At 36.6% G+C, this 18,839-nt stretch overlaps 2 protein-coding genes across 7 annotated transcripts; both read right to left on the bottom strand.

Moving 5' to 3' along the window:
• Window positions 1–57: 57 nt before the first annotated feature.
• Window positions 58–6,453, bottom strand: mpl (MPL proto-oncogene, thrombopoietin receptor). Of its 3 annotated transcripts, none has more exons than XM_059570950.1 (12): window positions 6,159–6,453; window positions 5,793–5,907; window positions 5,447–5,625; window positions 5,201–5,352; window positions 4,967–5,102; window positions 3,174–3,285; window positions 2,923–3,086; window positions 2,007–2,149; window positions 1,719–1,833; window positions 1,516–1,597; window positions 1,303–1,390; window positions 58–1,129 (listed from the first exon to the last, which is right to left on the bottom strand). In XM_059570950.1, the coding sequence occupies exons 1-12, from the start codon at window positions 6,262–6,264 to the stop codon at window positions 701–703; spliced, it is 1,821 nt and encodes a 606-aa protein (XP_059426933.1). In that variant the 5' UTR covers window positions 6,265–6,453; the 3' UTR covers window positions 58–700. The 3 variants fall into 3 exon arrangements, with proteins under 3 accessions (XP_059426933.1, XP_059426932.1, XP_059426934.1); XM_059570949.1 differs by having other exon boundaries at window positions 1,674–1,833; window positions 6,159–6,450; XM_059570951.1 differs by lacking the exon at window positions 5,793–5,907 and having other exon boundaries at window positions 1,674–1,833; window positions 6,159–6,451.
• A 503-nt stretch (window positions 6,454–6,956) lies between these two features.
• Window positions 6,957–18,514, bottom strand: tie1 (tyrosine kinase with immunoglobulin-like and EGF-like domains 1). Of its 4 annotated transcripts, none has more exons than XM_059570944.1 (23): window positions 18,260–18,514; window positions 16,895–17,188; window positions 16,485–16,595; window positions 16,059–16,214; window positions 15,844–15,975; window positions 15,604–15,744; window positions 14,766–14,894; window positions 14,532–14,677; window positions 14,262–14,406; window positions 14,018–14,176; window positions 13,766–13,903; window positions 12,640–12,924; window positions 12,193–12,483; window positions 11,917–12,110; window positions 10,965–11,175; window positions 10,767–10,877; window positions 10,383–10,573; window positions 9,765–9,878; window positions 9,559–9,629; window positions 8,405–8,445; window positions 8,219–8,315; window positions 8,035–8,134; window positions 6,957–7,681 (listed from the first exon to the last, which is right to left on the bottom strand). In XM_059570944.1, the coding sequence occupies exons 1-23, from the start codon at window positions 18,300–18,302 to the stop codon at window positions 7,610–7,612; spliced, it is 3,372 nt and encodes a 1,123-aa protein (XP_059426927.1). In that variant the 5' UTR covers window positions 18,303–18,514; the 3' UTR covers window positions 6,957–7,609. The 4 variants fall into 4 exon arrangements, with proteins under 4 accessions (XP_059426927.1, XP_059426928.1, XP_059426929.1 ...); XM_059570945.1 differs by having other exon boundaries at window positions 11,917–12,107; window positions 18,260–18,513; XM_059570946.1 differs by lacking the exon at window positions 12,640–12,924.
• Between the last annotated feature and the right edge of the window lie 325 nt (window positions 18,515–18,839).

The raw sequence follows: 18,839 nt of genomic DNA, 5'->3' as shown, positions 1-18,839 counted from the left end.
TTTTTAGTATAGCCATAACACTTACCCGTCTCTTCAACAAGAGACTGATGTGATAGATGTGTTAACCAACTTTATCTGTGCAAAGTGCAACCATTAACTTTACAATAAAAACCTGTTAACATTTGTACGATGTCCATTTAAACAATAAGAAAAATCATTTATAATCATATTATCCACAAACAGGAATGATGAACACAACCAAGATGTTCATCTATCTATAAAAAAAAAAACTCCCACACGTTTAAAGCTTAAATATCAAATATTTCACTGAAGAATCTGAAAGCTTCTACAAAGAATACAAGGATCACATTTTTGCTTTTGAAGCCCCAAAGTACCCCACAGACATCCGTTAATGTACATGTTTGAGTCTGTAAACCAATAAGCAAGTTGAACTTTGACATTGATGTAAAACATGCCATTGATGGTTGTTTACAACTTAACTCATCTGGAATATAGCCTACAGTTTATGATGCACATTCACTTTCATATTATCTTTCAAGGTCTTTTGCAAGCCAGTGGTCTGACCTTTATGCTTGTCTAGATGTTCTTGAATGTTTTGGTTAGTGGTATGATGAAACTTAAGTGCAGTTCCTTCTTACTGCTGATTAAGGTTCATATGTCCACTTAACTTGTCTGTTCCTTAAAGTCTCACATGCTTCTCTCATTCCACAGAAACTTTGAATTTATGACAAATTGAACCTTACTCTCCATTTGCTTCATACACTATTGCTGTGATCTCCAAATTGGTATACTGGTGACAGGCTGAGTGATAACCTTCAAGATCAGACTGTTCTGACAGAAGGAGATAGGAATGGTTGAAAATATTTGCGGAGTTGGGGCAACTGTGTTTTTCATTAGCCAGATGAGATAAAGCAGCATCCCTGTACACATAGTCATTCCATGTAAAGCATGGGATCACATCATTATTCAAAGTGACATAATCTTGAGTCATCTCCGAATCCTCCCTGAAATTCTCCTTATTTTTTACATCAGCCAAGAAGCCCCGATCAGGGAGAGAGAGAGAGGTGGACTTCTTACAGGATTTTACTGAAGTTTGTTTCTCGGGCAGAATCTCCAATACTGATGTAGCAGAGTCATCAACACATTGCTTGATGTTGAAGGTTGGCTCCTGAATTGAAGACAGTATAATTACAATAATATGAGAAACAACCTAAACCTAAAAAAAGGAAAAAACATGCTTATAATAGGTTAATTAATTATTATATTTAAAAAGTAGTTTTAAAATACAAATTAACTAATTTAAAAAACGAATTCATAATTATCAAAGCAGATATCAATTACCCAGTGTGATCCACTGATATCAGTCAGAAAGCTTTCCAGCACGTTGTTAAGATTTGGGACTGATGGCCACAAGGACTTTTTGAACTTCCTAACAGAGTGAAAACAGGACATATTTTAAATTTCTTTGTATTCTTTACATTTTATTTTTAGTCATAGAACATAGGTTTAAGTGTATTCACAGTGTATTCTATGGTAAGGAGAGAATTACATTACCGGAAGTATCTGGAGAAGAAAGAGATCATTGCAGAAGCAATGATAAGCAGAGCCACTGGTATACAGACAATGAAGATCCACTCTGTCATAATAAATGAAACGGTTTAAGTTTCAGAGTTGTTAAGCATTGTTCATGATTCAAAGTCAGAAATTTCTACCTTTGCCTAAAGGTAAGAAGGCGGTGAGAGGTTTTGACCACTCACTCCAGTCTCCACTATACACCGATCCATTGGGTTGGGCTCGAACCTGGATAGTGTATTGACTCCCTCTGTGAACATCCAGGCAAGTGCTGGTCTTGGAACTGGGTGTTGTAAAATCCTAACAGAGAATTTAGTTTCAACATGAGTTGTGTGGCTATTCATTTACACATCTGAATGAAGAAAGTCATTAAATAACTGATATAAATGTGTTCATATCCATCTGTCCACTATCAGTGAACACTGAACTATTTAAATGCACCGAATTTCTCATTTCATGTGGTTGAAACTCACCTTCCACTCACTCTCTCCTTCCCGCTGGTATCGGATCTGGTACTTTAGATACTGTGAGATCTTAAAAAATGGTGGATCCCATGTCAAACAAAGACGTCCTTCCTCAGGCTGTGCCTTCAGGCCTTCTGGAGGCCTGGTCTGGACTGTCAAAGACAGCATAGAGACAAATGTCAGCAAACAAGCCAGACACCGAAAGGCTTTCAACTGATGTCATTAACAATTTAAGAAGAATTAGTAGCTAAAATGAGAATTTTGAGTGCATTTGTAATATTACCCTTACAAAAGGTGTTGTACAGTGCCGGTAGACCTTTAGATACCATGGAACTCTGAGGTAAAGGAGACCTGGGATGGTTGCAACACTTTTTGCTTTGAGTATGCAACTCTGTGATTTTTTCAGTCATGTGTCTGAAATTTTTATTTTTATTTTCTCACATCTGCCACAAGTTATGCAGAAAAATATAGTGACATGACATACAGCCAAGTATGGTGACCCATACTCAGAATTCATGCTCTGCATTTAACCCATCCAAAGTGCACACACACAGCAGTGAACAGCTATTTATGCTGCAGTGCCCAGGGAGCAGTGCCTTGCTCAAGGGCACCTAAGTCGTGGTATTGCCAGCCCAAGACTCGAACCCACAACCTTAGGAGTCATACTATCTAACCACTAGGCCACAACTATATGCTATTGTACGTACCAAATAAACAAATAGGAAACATTTTATATTAAAACTGCAATCAAGATGAAAAAATGTTAAACAAATAGAAAGTCTACCCTACCATCATGTATTCACATGGTACTAAATGGTTACAATATTCATGTACCATCATAGGGTGTTTTATTTTATTATAAAATTTTAGGTTATTTTATTTAATTTATTTTAACATATGGAGGCTAACATGTTTTTTTACTTACTGCTGCTGTTCATACTGAATGTTTCTGCATAAAACGTTCGACCGAATGGTTGCAATCCAACACTGAGGTAAAACTGATAGATACTGGACCCTTGCCCATACAAGACACATTGATGGACAGTGTCGTTGTCTCTTGAACACAACTTCCAACTATCCCACAGACTTCTGAAACACCAGACAAGAAGGACTGCAGTTAACAAACCAAACTAACCGCTATGCTGGGATTTCTATAGATGTAACAAAACATGACACCTGTTTAATTGTCTGTAGTGGAAGCTGTATCTGCCGTCATCATAAATGTCTCCTCTCCATTGGCATAATACTTGATGCAGATCTGGAGTGTGGCAACGCAACTTTATGTCACCTGAAAATTAGACAGATACTGAAAGGTGACTGGACATTTTACTGTTATTTTACCTAGGTAAATTTCTTTGCTTGTAGTAGGGGATAGTTCACCTGAAAATGAATATTGTCATAAATTACTTACTCTCATGTTAAAAATGCCCACGACATATACTCAGCGAGTGTCATGACAGATGCCCAAATCCACTAAATTAATCCTGTTTTTGTGTCACGGAATATAGAGAGTTTTTTTTAGGTCAGAATGTACTTGTTTAAATCTCAAGTTTGCGATTTGTTAATAAAGAAAACACCTATTTGAAAATTTACTTCAATGTTTTCAGAGATTTGAGCTCCAGGCAGTTCTATGCTCATGAACCCACTGAGATCAGCTAGATTTACTGAAATTTGATACTGGCTCTGATGTCTACATAGTGGTTAAACATGAGATGTTTGTTTTTGGGTTAATCACGGGCAGACTTTGGTCTCATTAAACTATATCCGTTCCAGAGCAAATAGATTTGGCTGAGGGTAAAAATCTCATCATGTTAGTTTTTGTAACTTTAGTATTGTGTATCACAGCGCTGCCTTTGTACTTTTTATGATGGCTGTTGTTGTTGTTTATTAAATATTATTATTCAATAAATAATATTTTATATAAATAGTAGGCTATTAGTATTTAATCTAATAAAAGTATTTGTGAGAAATTGTGTGTGGGTATGTGTGTGTGTTCGTTATGGTGATTTTAGGTACCACCATTATTACCAGATGGAGATCATTGTTCCACCATTAGATGGCCACAAGACTGTTATTATATGAGTGAGTCAGCAGTAAAGACTTTTATACTGAAAGAGACTGAAACAGGGTTATTTTTATTTTCAACAGCAGGACACAGTGAAAAAATGCACTGAACAGCACTGGAAATCATTGGAAATCACCCTTAACAAATGAAATGATAGTAAGATAAAGATATTGCTTTCCTCAGCGGACATTTAAACTAATGTTTTATTGTGAATATGAGACTGAGCTGAAGAATTAATGCTGTATCAGATGCAAGCAATCACACTCACTCAGTCCATCTCTCTCTCATAATACTCTACATAATACAGTAAGCTTTTATTACAGTTAAACAATGTTTTCAATGTAGCAACTCATTGTTCTTTCATTACTTGTTTCTAATGTATTTCCACACTCATGCCGTTGAATTGTTGTATAAACACTATCACAAATGAGCAATATCACACAAGTAGCTGTGTGATATGGCTGTATATCGGCACACTATGATTACCTATGGCCAAAATCAAAGCCGTGCTGATATACAGCCATATCACACTGCTACTTGTGTGGTATTGCTCTGTATTATTGACTACAGTGGACATTTTAATATATTGTTTCAAGACATAATGTTTAGTAGTGAATTCTAACTTTAAAAACCTTTAGCATAAAGAGGGATTGAGGCAACATTGCTTTGTCCTCTTGTGGAACACTTCCTCAAAATAATTTTTTTCGGCTTAATTTTTCTCACAATTTTCTATACAGTGTGCTGTGACGGAGGTTGTGTTGATGCTAAATGTAGAAACGATCCTTTATTTCAATAAATCCAGACTTGAATAGTTGATTAAATGTCATTGGAAATATGGCATTTAGTGGTTTCAAGTGTTCAAATAAAGGTTGGTGTTACTTACACCACACTCTTTTCATCTCACCTGCTGTTTGTGGCACCATAGCTGTTACAGGACTTGACCAGTCACTCCAAAAAACACCTCCAGGCTTGACTCTCATTTGCACTGTGCAGTTCTCTCCTGCGACCAGAGACACAAGCTTATGGGAGTGTTTTGACACCTATGAAGAGTGAGTGTAGACTGCATTTAGTAAATGAGCTGCTTCTCTATGTACTATTCATACAGTAATATTATGATAAGGGTATGTGTTAGACTCACCGGTGTAACTGTGCTTGATGTGTTTTTGGATCTGTAACGAATTTCATACTGCATGTTCATTGGAAATTTGTTGTTTTTTTTCCATTCAACTAACATTTGGCCCACTTCGCCAGTTGGATGAAGGGATACATTTGTTGGACGATACAGAAAAACTTGGAGAAAGACAGATATATTTAATTGGAATTCATACACTATAAACAATTAAAACTTCAAAGTAAATTTTTGTTGTTCTCCTGTTGCACTTACGTTGATCCTCCACACTGACTGTGCGACTGAAGATGGTTGTGTTGGTGTCTCTGTCTGTCACTCTGAGGTACATCTCGACATACATGAAGACGTCTCTTGATGGGAATGTGCAAATATGCAGGACCTTTTTCTCCTCATAAGTTTGTTGTTTCACATCACAGGTTTTCTCTTCTGATGAGCTGTATGATAGAAACATGTTTGCTTGAAGTGGGCCCACCATGGGTGATACACCCCCCCCCATCTCAGACCTAACAGGCTCAACTTTACAGTAAATTGTCCATTAATTTGAGTTTAAGCTTAATATACAGTAGAAGATGAAAATACAAAAAAAAGTCCTTATTCATACATTTTGTAGAAAAAATTATAGGACTTTCCAGCAGGTGCTTCCCAAAAGCAAGTGAAGGCTTCTAGATCCCTGGTGAAACATTTTGGGTCCTTATCCATAGCCAAGAGAGCAAAATCTGAGAATGAAAAAACATTCTATGTAGCGACAGTACTAATAAAATGCAGTTTGCCTGAAGCATTCACTGAAGATCTACACTTTGCTCTAAATGCACCCTCAACTTTCATGTCTTGAATTGACACTTTTTTTTACTACTAAAACACAACTAGAACAGCTAAAACAACTCCTCAGCTGAATTAACTTAACATAAAATAGATAAGTGCACAATCAACTAAAATAAAAACAGAGTAACTCACTCTTGTGTCTTACCTTGCTTTGATAGGTAAGGCTCTAAATGCACCTGCTTGATCAGACAGGAAAGAAGTATCCACCAGGTGAGTGCTGAATCCATCATGTACACAGGACATTCATACATATGACTTTTTAGATATCTAGATGTTTTAGTGTTCAGTACTTCTTATGTTTTTAGAAGAGGGCGGGGAGGTTGTTAGGTGGTCATCAGACGGGGCAAAATGTAATAGGAAGTGGTTGCACTGGGGATTGAGGCAGGCACCCAGACTGACAAACTGCCTCCTTCACACGCACATATATACTCAAGCACTGATGGATCACTTGCAAAAAAAAAGATATATATTATATTAAACAATACAATGTGTAGAAGTATATAGTCAAATTTAATACCCCAGTGTATCAAGTCTCTGACAAATAATAATAATAATAATAAAATAATAATAATAATATATATATATATATATATATATATATATATATATATATATATATATTCGTATGTTAAAGGCAGTTTGGTTCATCGACCAACAAAAGAAAGTAGCTAGATATATAATATTAAATGCAATGCTTGACTGTGGAGTTTAAGGGTGGGGGGGTCTGATGTGTGTGTCAGTTGGAGGAAACTGAGTTGCCATACCCTGACTGACAGCTCCAGGTCCTGTGGCATAATAGGAGGAAATACCCTTGACAGATCAGCAAGCTGCAACAGGGAAGAGGCCTGACCTCAACCCCACTACTTGAAGGAGGAAAAGAAAGAGTGAGTACATTTTGTTCCATAGTTAATCTACAGTTGTCTCCAAATGCCTCTGAGATGAGTCCAGTCACCACATAGATGCTTTATTTATCAAAGTAAAGACATTCTCTTAACGTACATTAAATGATTACACGATGGCTATAGCATGTCATACATATGTTATTCTTAAAAATAAAATAAAAAACACCTTAAAAAAGATCTTAAGCGTCTCTTTAAGGTCTGATAAACAACATAAACATTATGTACATAACCCACTTAAGCCTTAAGCTAAACAAATGAGTTTCAATAAGGACAATACATCGCTTTCTCAAGTGCTACATTGAATAATACTGGCGTTTTGGTCCACGGAATGAACTGCGTTCGATGAATGTACGTTTCAACAATCTCACACAATGATTTTCCCAATAAAAGATGGAAAAGAAATTAGTTCAGTGCATGGTCCAGATCCCCACAGACCCAGTGTGCTACATCTGTAGCTTATATTGTCGGTTCCATTTCCTCTTGAGTAATCCAACATGTCCTGAGATATGAATCCTTCTAGAATTTAGAGTCACAGTGTCCTTTCACAGTCTGTTCTCTATAGCCATGTGGTTTTGGTGGAGTGTCTCTTTGAACAATGGAACCTGACCACAGGGGAGTGACAGTAGCGCAAAGCTCTACTGTGATGAACCTCCCTAGGGTTATGAACCCTTCTTGGGTCTGGGGGGGCTGGTAGTCAGGCCTCTTCAGCTGTAGCATCTATTCCAGCATAAGTGAAGTTCTCAAAGAGAGCCATGTTGACATAGGCCTGGGTTAAAAAGATGAGAAATAGAGGTGGGTTGATGGCCACATGCAGATAGAACTGCTACGTTACTGTTATTTCCATGAAATGCCCACTTTTACATAACATTTCTGAAGAATCATGTGACATTGAAGACTGGGTTAATGGCTGTTCAGCTTTGCCATCATATTAATTACATTTTAAACTATATTAAAATAGAGAAAAATATTACTGTATTTATTGTATTTTTGATCAAATTAAACTTAGATCACCAAGAAACCACCTATAACCACATAGCAATTCCCTTGGTAAAAGCCAACAAAACCTCAGCATGGTGGTCTGAGTTTTACATATGCAAGCATCAATCTATTTTTCCTTACCTTCCGTGCCTCTTGCATCCTATTGAGCTGGACAGATATTTGTGAAAATGGCGGTCGCTCATAGGGTCTGTCTCGCCAGCACTGCCTCATAAGTTCATACCTATATGGATTATTAATTATTTATACAATTGCAGTCAATCAATATGGAAAGTGACTACAAGAACACATGAGTGTCTGCGCTTACACTTCATCATCACAGTTCCTGGGCTGCTCCATTCTGTAGCCCTGAGGAAGCTTCTCATAGAGCTCAGCACAGGTCATCCCACAGTATGGAGTCCCACCTAGGAGAACAGATTCATAGCGTTCATCTGGCTGAAACATGTTTATAATGCAGTAGGTAACAATCTATTCAAACTGTCAACAGACTTACCTAAACTTACAATTTCCCACAGAAGAACTCCAAAAGACCACCTGAAAACCAAGACAGATATTTTCATAAAGGTCTCAGTTTATTGTATAAAGTTAAGATATTTTTAAACTTGATGCAGTTTCTTAAAAGAAATGGTGCTCATGGTGCAAGACTCGGTGCAATGACTAACATCTATTTAGCACGTTTGCACACTGTTTCTAACTGTTAAAAACAGCCCTGAACGGCAACTGCACTACCATTCAAAAAGTTTGGGTCAGTAAATATTTTGAAAAAGTATTTCTGAAAGTCTCTTATGCTCATCAAGGCTGCATTTATTTGATGAAAAATACATTAAGAACAGTAATGTAATGTAAAAATTTAAAATGTTAAATATTATTGCAGTTATTACAAATTCCTTTCAATTTTAATACATTTTAATATTTAATATATTTATAGATATGATGGCAATGCTCCAGTCTTCAATATCATATGATCTGTCAGAAAACAGACTGATTGGCGCTCAAGTAACATTTCTTACTCAACTCATTCTATATTTACTATATTATAATTTTTTTTCTGGATATTTTGATGGATAGTTCAACAGCGTTTATTTGAAATATTTAAAAATGTATGCATCCTTGCTAAAAAAAAGTTTTTAATGTGTCCTAGGTGGAAAGTATATCAAGTATATTAGAGCAGTTATGGGGATGAGCTGCAGTTACTGTAGAATGCTATATGTTAAAGCTAATGCTAATGTTTGAGTGTGTCAATCAAACCAAGCTTATGGAGAAAACTATGGTTGCATATCATGTATTTCATGTTGTTTTAAAAATGTTCTGTGCACAATGTTCTTGAGTGGGTAAAAATAGGTTGTTTTGACAGAGGCACTGTTGTCTTGTGCAACATGCTACTCTAAATTTGAGCTTCCTGGTTTGTTATCAGTTTCTTCCTGCTTATTTATCAGTTGTCCAATAAAAACTGAGAAGGATTAAGACATTTTGTTTTGGCTTGAAATTTATGGATGCTATAGCACTTGGTGTTTTAAAATATTTATTTGAAAATGTATTATTTTCTCACATTTTTTATAAAATAAAGTGTCAGGCAATTACATTTAAAATTTTGACATGAGATGTTCAAAGTGATGTTCACATGTGCCAAAACCACAAAATACTCACACATCACTCTTTGTGGTGTAAACACTGTAGTTTAGAGACTCGATGGCCATCCATCGCACAGGCAGTCTTCCCTGAGACAGAGAGAGAGAGAGCAAAATGTAACCAGTTTTATGAGTAATGTAGATACACTATGCATTCAACAGGCTGAGTAAGTAAAGGCAAATGAGTTTTATCATCTCATATCATCTCACAGATATGGTCCTCACCATGGTCTTTTTCACATACACCTCCTCGCCACGTGAGAGGCCAAAATCTGCGATTTTAGCAACTAGGTTATCCCCCACAAGTACATTTCTGGCTGCCAAATCTCTGTGGATGAACTGTTTACACAAAACAAGAATTAAGACATATTTATTAATCATATTAAAGTGGCATAAAATCTACAATGGCCTTATAAAACTGAAAAAATAAATGTAAACATTTTTAATTAAATAAAATAATTATTAATAATAATTAATAGAAAATTGTAGTCATTAAAGGCTTATAATTAAACAATTTGAATGAATAAATGAATGAATAATTATGCACTTAAAGGAATATTCCAGTTAAAAATGAAAATTTGCTGAAACTGTGAAAATCAGTGGTTTGGGCTCATTCTGATTGCACCCATTCACTGCAGAGGATCCATTGGAGAGGAAGTGATTTAATACTAAATTTCTCCAAAGCTGTTCCCATGAAGAAACAAGCTCCTCTACATTTTGGATGGCCTGAGGGTGAGTCAATTTTAAGTAAGTTTGAATTTTTGAGTGAACTGTTGCTTTAATTTTGCCCATCCATCCATGGATTCTTATATATACACCTCCATAATCTGAAAAACGTTATACCTGTTTGTCACTAAGGTAATGCATGCCAGTTGCTACATCAGCAGCAAACTGCAAGAGCTGCTGGGAGGTGAGTGTGGAGGCAGTTCCGTGCTCTTTAGCAAAAGCAGGATCGGTCTCTAGGACACGACTCTTTCTTAGGAAGTCCAAAAGATTTCCGTAAGGTGCATATTCAATGGCAATGTAAAGGTAACCTGTGGATAGCAGAAGCTGTCACATATCTGCACTATTTAATAGAGAACAATTTATATGGCACGTGTGCAAAATAAAGTACCTTGAAGCTTTATTAACATTATTATTACACTTCTAGATTTACATTAATCTCTTTGAGACACATTATATTATCTGACCTTATGTCTAGGTAAAGCCAGTGGGTGGCACACTCACCTCTGTTTTCACAGGCACCGATTAGATTAATTATGTTTGGATGCTGTCCCAGTTTACATAGCACTTCTAATTCACCGGCAAAGTCTCGATGGTCATTCTCTGAGGCGAACTCTGCAGGTGCACACAACGGACACACAAAATCACAATCATGTCAAAACAGACCTTGGCTAACAATGCTGTGTTGGCTTGTTTTCTTACCCTTGAGCATTTTAATCGCAGCACTCATTTTTATGCCATCTTTTTTGACCATGGCCTTGATGACCTGACCAAAGTTCCCTTCTCCAATCACATCCTCAAACTTAATGTCCTCCCACTCCAGTATGGGATAGGTGAGGGGCTCTGAGGAAGGCTTTGGTCGTCGGGTTAGTGTGAGAGTTCCCGAGTTGAACTGTAAGATAGTCTCTTCTCCCTGAGAATGCATGTGTTTACATTTATTGAAAAGTAAAATTTATATATATATATATAGAAAGAATAAGAAATAATTATAATATGATGATTTGGTGCTTAATAAATATTTCATATTATTATCAATGTTAAAAATTGCTATTAGTGCTGCTTAATATTTTTTTTTATTTTTTTTTAGAAATTGTGATTAAATGTTTTTCAGGATTCTTTGATGATTAGAAAGTTGAAAAGAAAAGCATTAATATATATATATTAAATATATATATTAATATATATATGTGTAACTTTCTATTCATCATAGAATCCTGAAAAACATTTAATCACAATAAAAAAATAAATAAAAAAATAAATATTAAGCAGCACTAATAGCTATTTTTAACATTGATAATAATATGAAATATTTATTAAGCACCAAACGATGTAAAAGTATTCACTGTGTTTTTTTATCAAGTGAATGTCCTTACTGAATAAAATATTAATTTCTTTCAGGAAAAATATTGCTTACTTCCAAATTTTAAATGGTAGTGTATATACAATACATATCATCATAAAATTCATTGTTATATAGTTAATCATACATACAAAATAGATGTAACTATCCCACTGTGTTGAAGAATTACATTTTAAAGTTTATATATATAAAGTAGATTTTGTGTCCAAAACAGCCCAAAACATTTTTGCTGCCACTGTACATACACTATCATAAGAGTAAAAAATTAAGTGATAAAGTAAAGTGTCCACTCACTGATCCAGACTGATAGGTGAATGTCCGCTTTCGTTTAAGGACAGATTTACGAATGTAGAAGAGAATCAAAAGGGCCAGAAGGATGGTCACACAGGTCACAGCCACTGACCCAACCACAGCCCAAAGAAGCTGATGATCCTCAGCCATCGGCCGTCCAACTTGCTGAGTGGTGGGAATATAGTTGGAGAATCCTGCTTGATATGAAAAACAGTAAGTGGCTTGAAATTTCGGCTTTACAGTATGACTTTCTCACATTTATTCTCTCTGGTCACTTACTGTCTCCATGTGTCCTGGCTTGTACAAACTTGCTCCACTCCCCTGGCACCTTGGAGAAAGCCCTCACCCTGAACTGGTATAATGTGCTCCCATTGAGGGATGTCACATCCTTCGTGGTTTTGTTGCCATCGTCTGTGTCCACCCAAGGGTGAAAGCTGCTCTGGCCCACTGGCTGATATTCAATGCTATACTTCACAATGCCTCCGTTGGGATCTTCAGGCGGCTGCCAGTGAAGCCTGACTGCACTGATGGACAGAGCATCTGCCTGGACGTTCCTTGGAGAAGAAGGACCTGGAGAGAAATTATATGTGCCACTTCAGTTTCATTTCACACTTTTGTGAGTTATTCTTTTCCACCAAATCCTGTCTAAAATCTGATATTCATGTCCTATTTTATAGTCAGTCACCTATTTGCGCCTACTTGGGGACATGCACGATTTCTGTTTACCCTGCTTATAGATGTGAATATGGTGGGGCTTTGAAGGGGGCCCATGGCTGCCGCAGTTTATTAGCCGGACAACCACTCGGTAGTCCCTGTGATACTCCAGATTGTAGAGCTTGATGGAGAGCACATTAACCAAGGTGGTTTCCTCCCGCAGCTTCTCTCCATGTGGTCCATTGAGCTGTACTAAAAAGCCAGTGGCTTTCTGGGATGTGCCAATCAGGGACCACCTGATGGTGGCATTACGGCCCTCCAATGAGCAGGAATCAATCTCCGGCCTGGCCGTGGGCTCTAGCGACACAGAATACGCAATCAGATGCTGTCTGCTGCTGCTGAGCTACGTGAAAACTATACTGCTCTCAGAGTCAGTCTTTTCAGGGTCAAATATTGACTGAAATACAACAGTCAAAATATTGTTTATCTATATAGACTTTTTTCCATGTCAACCTCATTAAAAACCTCCATCTTCAGCTCAAAGAACCCCACTCTTCTCCTCATAAGATGAGGAAATATCCCCACACGTTTATTTATTCTGTTGAGATGTTACTCAAACTCATCTCAACACATTTACATAAAAATTTATGGAACTTCATAATCTTTTCATCTGAACTTCAGCATTAGAGTTATTCTGAACAGTTTTTGTTGGAAATTATAATTTAAAAAAAATTGGATTATAGTGATCTGTGAATTTATTTTAGGTCAGATATTAGAAGGCTATTTGCTAACATTGGACTTGTGGACAGACTCAGCATTATTATAATTAATTACAACTATTAAAATAGTTTTTGCTAATTGAAATAAAGCTGACAAAATAATATATAAACATTAGATTTAAATAATTAAAGCTATATAGAAATACAAAAAAAAATAATAATAAAAACAACAAAAGCACAATTACTTAAATTGAACAGATGTATTTTACACTTACATTTAGGACAACTGTACTGAAGGGGTCTTTTTTGCCGCAGGTAGGGGGCCATCTTACCACAGTAATGGGGCAATTTTGTATACCCTATAAACTGTATTCCAGAACATGCTAAACTAAAATCTAAATATGTTCTTAAATGAGGCATTTACCTCCATCTTTTTCTACAACCAAGCCATTTTTAATTCTATTTTGACTGATTCTCACCTGGGCAGTCAGTCTCCATGATTGCCTCTGGACCCAAAGGACCTTCTCCTCCGTCCCCTGGGCGAGCGAGTTGTACACGGACATGGTATCTGGTTGAGGGCTTTAAATTCGGTAATGTGATTTGATCACTGTCATACACTAAAAAAAAGATGAGATGTGTATGACTTTCATAATATATTGATATGATTCTATACATTGGCATGAACCTAATGCAGGGATTCCTAAAACCAGAAATGATTTTGGCAAAGTTACCTATAATGGAGGACCATGAGTCTTTTGTATCCACTGGCTTGTAAAGTAGCTTAGTGGAAATAATGGGACCGTCACCCACATAAATGTCCACTGGCTTTACAACCAGTTTTTTGCTACTCCTCGACAGCAGTTTAGGAGCAGTGGTTGGGTAGGGTGGCTCTAGTTCACAACAAAGTGCAAATGTAAATGTCTTTCACTTAGTAAGAACATCGCTAGAATGAATCCATTTGAAAATGAATCTCACCTTTCACAGTTAAGGTGAACTTGAAGGTATCCTGCCCACCATTGGTGGAGACTCGACATTCCCACAGACCATTATGCTCGACAGACAGCCTTGGGATCTCAAAGTGAGCTGTGCTTTTTTTGGAGTCCATGGTAGTGTGGGATGCCTGAGAAATCAACAGCAGACAATCACAAAGACTGTCACATTGAAAAGATAGACACAACATTCATTTTATTTTTCAATTTCACATGCAACCTCTTATTAAGCTTCTTAAACTTATGATGCTTTCACCTTAAGAACAGTGCTTTCCAGCTTGCGGAGCTCAATGCTCATATGGCTAGGCAGTGGATGGCCTGTTGCAGAACATGTGATCTTGTGGCTGGAGTTCAAGTTTCCCTCCAGGTTACTGGCCATTTCCAAAATCTCTGGTGCGCGATCTGAAAGAGGGATAAGGTTAGACAACCGGCGCCAAGAGGAACAAACGTTACGATGGAAGCAGATGGAAAAGCAGCTTTGAAGGCTGACCTGATTTCTCACAGTATTGCCCTCTCCAGCCTGTAGGACATTGGCAGCCACTGAATCGATTGCATTTGCCTTTGTTCTTGCAGTTGCAACTTAAAAGACAGTCAGCGCCGTACATTCCTTCAAGACAGGCTGTAAAAATAAGATTGACAATTCTGTGTTTTTATTGTTTATATCAACATGAAAATAAGCATTTGAGAAGGATTCAGTTGTTTGTTCGAGTCTGACCAGAAAAAAATAAAATAAAATCTGAGCTCTGACTTCAGAAAATGTAAGTGTAATTGTTCGGATATGTTTGTGTAACTATTCTTACAATTCTTAATTTTTAATTTTCTTAAATATGTACTTACTATCTCATATTATCTTACTTTATATTGCAACTTTATTTCTCTTAGCTGTGCCATTAATTTCACAGTTTCATGTTTTATTTTTCACAGTTGCAACATTCTGTTTTTATAATTGCAACTTTGTATTTCACAATGTGACTGCATCACACAATTTGACTTTATATCACTCTGCTTCAGCTTTATTTCTCATAAATTGTGGCTATTTACTTTATTTGCAATTTTGTATTTCCCAATGTTACAGCATGACTTTTTTTTACTTTATCTAACAATTACATGTTTTATTAACTCTGAGGTGGAAACTGGTTTCCACAAACACTAAAACAAATGGAAAGAGCAGTAAGAAATGTTTATCTTGGTCAGATGGATGGAAGCTGAATTTTTACTGGCAGATTCCGGCAGCACCTGTTTCAACTTTACTCCTTTTTGTTGGGTCCAGATGATACTTTGCATGGAGGGAACAGTTATTAAGGAAAGGAATCTCATGTTAAACTCACGTTTTAGACAGTGATCTCCATGCCATCCGCTGGCACAAGAACAGCCGTAAGGATCCGTAAGACAGAAACTCAAGCCCTGGCATCCGTTCTCCGACTTACAGGATTCCTGGCAGTTCCTACCAAACATTCCTTCACGACAGGCTGAAAAACCAAAATCACAAAAAAGATTTGTATGTTTAAGTCCTTGCATGCATAGTCTCTAAGATGAAAACATTTATCATATAAATGGTTTTCCTTTACCTGTCTCACAGCGCATTCCCATAAACCCCGGTGGACAAACACAATCTCCATCTTTGTCATGGCACACACCTCCATTCAAGCATTCGGGACAGTCTTTGTCACAGTCGGAGCCCCATTTATTTTTTGGACATTCTAGAAAATAAATCAAGCACTAGAATAGAAAATCCATAGTTCTGAATATATTTAAATTGGTCATATGATTCTGATTACGTTACCACGAACGATGAGGCGGATCCAGGTACTATAAAGAGCACTGTCCCCAACATAGCTGACACTGTAAATTCCTGTATGGCTTTCATCAACTTTAATCAGATCCAGAACTGCTTTGTGGTTTTGAACATCAGCAATAGGAGTCATGTAGTGGTAGTTACCTAAACCAAATCAGAATATTCTTGCTTATAAATTGTTCATGCATTTACTGACATTGTAACAATCCTCCTGGAACCTCTTTGTTTTTCTACATGGCGTCCCATTTTGGATTTTAGTTTTTTCATTTTTCTGTCCTTTCTTTGTTTTGTTTGTATATCATTTTGAAACATATTCTCATGAATCTCATATTTTCATGCATAAAATGCTGCGTACATACTCTTTTGACATGCATCTTGCAAAATCATAAAGAATACGATTAAAGATATACTGACCATTGAATTTCCAAGTAATGTCTCGTCTTTCTGTCTCAACAACATCCATGATTAGTTTCACTTCGTCTCCTTTACTGGCCGTCAGGGTGACTCTCACTGGTTTAAATTTACCTTAAAAGACATAATAATAATAGTGTTCTGGTATAACATCACATTTATAAAATCTTTTCTGATAATTATTTTTACAAATATATTTCAGGTTATTAATATATTTTAGATTAGACATTTCAGATATTGAATACTTGAACAAAAACAGTCTGTTAAGTGTTTTGTCAAACTTTGTTTAAAGATTGTAAGAGCAGAAACAGCTGAAACATTTTTCAAGGTGTCTTTTTTGAATCACACAGGTTTGTAACATGCAGGTTAGTAAATGATGACAGAATTTATATTTTAAGTGTATGTCATTATACTTTTGCTGTAATTGTTGATGAGTGTAATGCTTCCAGGTTGGTCAGAGCCCCTTTTTGAGTGACAGTAGAAAATCCCACTGTGGTCAAAGCCTGTAAAATTAGTAGCCACCACTTCTTTAGTCTGTGGCCTCTGCACTTTAAATTGTGGAGAATCTGGACGACGGACAATGCTGTTGTCCTTTGTGATGCTCAGCTGAATCCCGTCTGTATCACGCTCTCCAGAAATGCAAGAGAGGCGGAAATGTTGAGCAGATATGGCCCCGTTAGAGGTCATTGTGAGATCCATGACTGCATCTGAGAGAGGACACATTTCATACAGATTAATGCAATGCTTTACTAAAGCATTTACTAAAATTTGAAAAACTATTTACTAAAATTGGACAACTATTGGAAAACAATTACTAGATAGAGAAAAAGATAATTAGTAAGTTAATATTCTCATCACTTAAGGGTGAAACTGTGAATTTAATCAATACAGTTTCCTGTTTATTTACATTGATCACAAAATATTAACAACAATGGAGCCACTATAGAGGAACATCCACATTCCTGCTCTCACACATTTCCCCTGGCTGTCTGCCACTATGTGCCCTTCTCAACACAAGAACAATGTCAGGAAACAAAGTGGATCCAAAACCATCATCCCACCATGAATACCATTAGATCCCATGTGTGAAATAGTGAAACTATGTAGACAAGCCCAGGACTTTGACACCAGTGAAGTCAATATCCATACAAGCACATGCCTTAAAGTGTTGGCTACAGAAAAAATAACAAACTTTTCCTCAAGAATTTTTTTTTTTTAATATACATTGAGCTGCTGTTGTTGTTGTCACACTATATAGGCTACAGTATTGCTAAGGCTGAACCTGTCATAACCCAGAAAACAATAAAAATAGTGACAACTGACAATAAAATAAAGAAAAAAATATTTTTTAAAAAGTTAAGTTACATTTACCTTAATCATAGCAGAATTTACATGGGATTTTCAGGGCAGTTTTATTAAGTGTGCATGCATGCGTTGTATAGTTTGAAGATCTGGAACTGCCAACAATGTTTGTGTGTGTTTTATAGCGTATTGTGAGCATAGAATTGACAAATGTCATTCTAATATAGCCTACACCAAAATATTGTATAGAATATTTGAAACCAACATACAAAATGACTGGTAGATGACACATTCTTCTGACTCAATGTTATATGAGATGGCCTTTGCGACAACTAACCCAATTCCCATACTAATTCCACTCTCCCAATCAACCAGTTAGTCAATCAATCAATACTTATTTTGAAATCAAGTCAAAAGGAGAAACGACACGTTTTGTTCTACTGGGAAACTACCAACGAGCCAACGACAGTACTTACCAGATATGTCCACGAGGCACAAGAGGCAGATTAAATGTAGCATGACTGTAATCTTATTTTCACTCTCAGATAATCCGTTAGAAATGATCCAAATTCAGGATTTGTCATTCCAGTGGGGTTTTCCAGCTCGCCAGCCGTCGCCGCGCGTAATTGCGCATTTCTACAATCACTGTGAATGAATGCACGCGCACTGATTCACTCTGCGCGTGGAAATCTGTGCTGTTGACACGCAGAAACCTCAACTCTTCTGCTTACTCCACACTCATACTTTGGGTGGGAAAGGAAGGAAGAGGCGTAGGGGATGAGAGAGAGAGAGAGGGAGGATCAACAAGTTTATACTATTTTCACTGAATTCTCACTATTTTCACTGAATTTCAGTTACACAGAACTGTCTGATGACTTACTGTAAAGTCAGTTTATCAAGACCAGCGTTGTTCTATAATTATATATCTGCAAAACATTTACTACTACATTGTTATGTGTATTTCGCATAGAAATATATTTGTCTAAACTTTTAAACATTCTTAAAACAAGACCCACTCAACTGAAACGTTAAATTGTCCAAGAAGTAGACAAAAAT

The sequence above is a fragment of the Carassius carassius genome, chromosome 17 (assembly GCF_963082965.1).
Source record: "Carassius carassius chromosome 17, fCarCar2.1, whole genome shotgun sequence".
NCBI lineage: Eukaryota > Metazoa > Chordata > Actinopteri > Cypriniformes > Cyprinidae > Carassius > Carassius carassius.
The sequence above is the reverse complement of the archived record's forward strand: the minus strand, read 5'-3'. Positions and strand labels throughout refer to the sequence as shown.

What these genes read in the sequence shown, in the direction of transcription:
- mpl (XM_059570949.1), bottom strand. Translation starts at nt 6,264, where the DNA reads ATGTATGAATGTCCTGTGTACATGATGGATTCAGCACTCACCTGGTGG. An exon ending in AGTCAGTGTGGAGGATCAAC is followed by an intron (nt 5,353 to 5,446) that starts GTAAGTGCAACA and finishes TCTTTCTCCAAG; the next exon opens with TTTTTCTGTATCGTCCAACA. An exon ending in TATGGTGCCACAAACAGCAG is followed by an intron (nt 3,286 to 4,966) that starts GTGAGATGAAAA and finishes TCTAATTTTCAG; the next exon opens with GTGACATAAAGTTGCGTTGC.
- tie1 (XM_059570944.1), bottom strand. Translation starts at nt 18,302, where the DNA reads ATGCTACATTTAATCTGCCTCTTGTGCCTCGTGGACATATCTG. An exon ending in GATCCGCCTCATCGTTCGTG is followed by an intron (nt 15,976 to 16,058) that starts GTAACGTAATCA and finishes TTTATTTTCTAG; the next exon opens with AATGTCCAAAAAATAAATGG. An exon ending in TACACCACAAAGAGTGATGT is followed by an intron (nt 8,446 to 9,558) that starts GTGAGTATTTTG and finishes CTTGGTTTTCAG; the next exon opens with GTGGTCTTTTGGAGTTCTTC.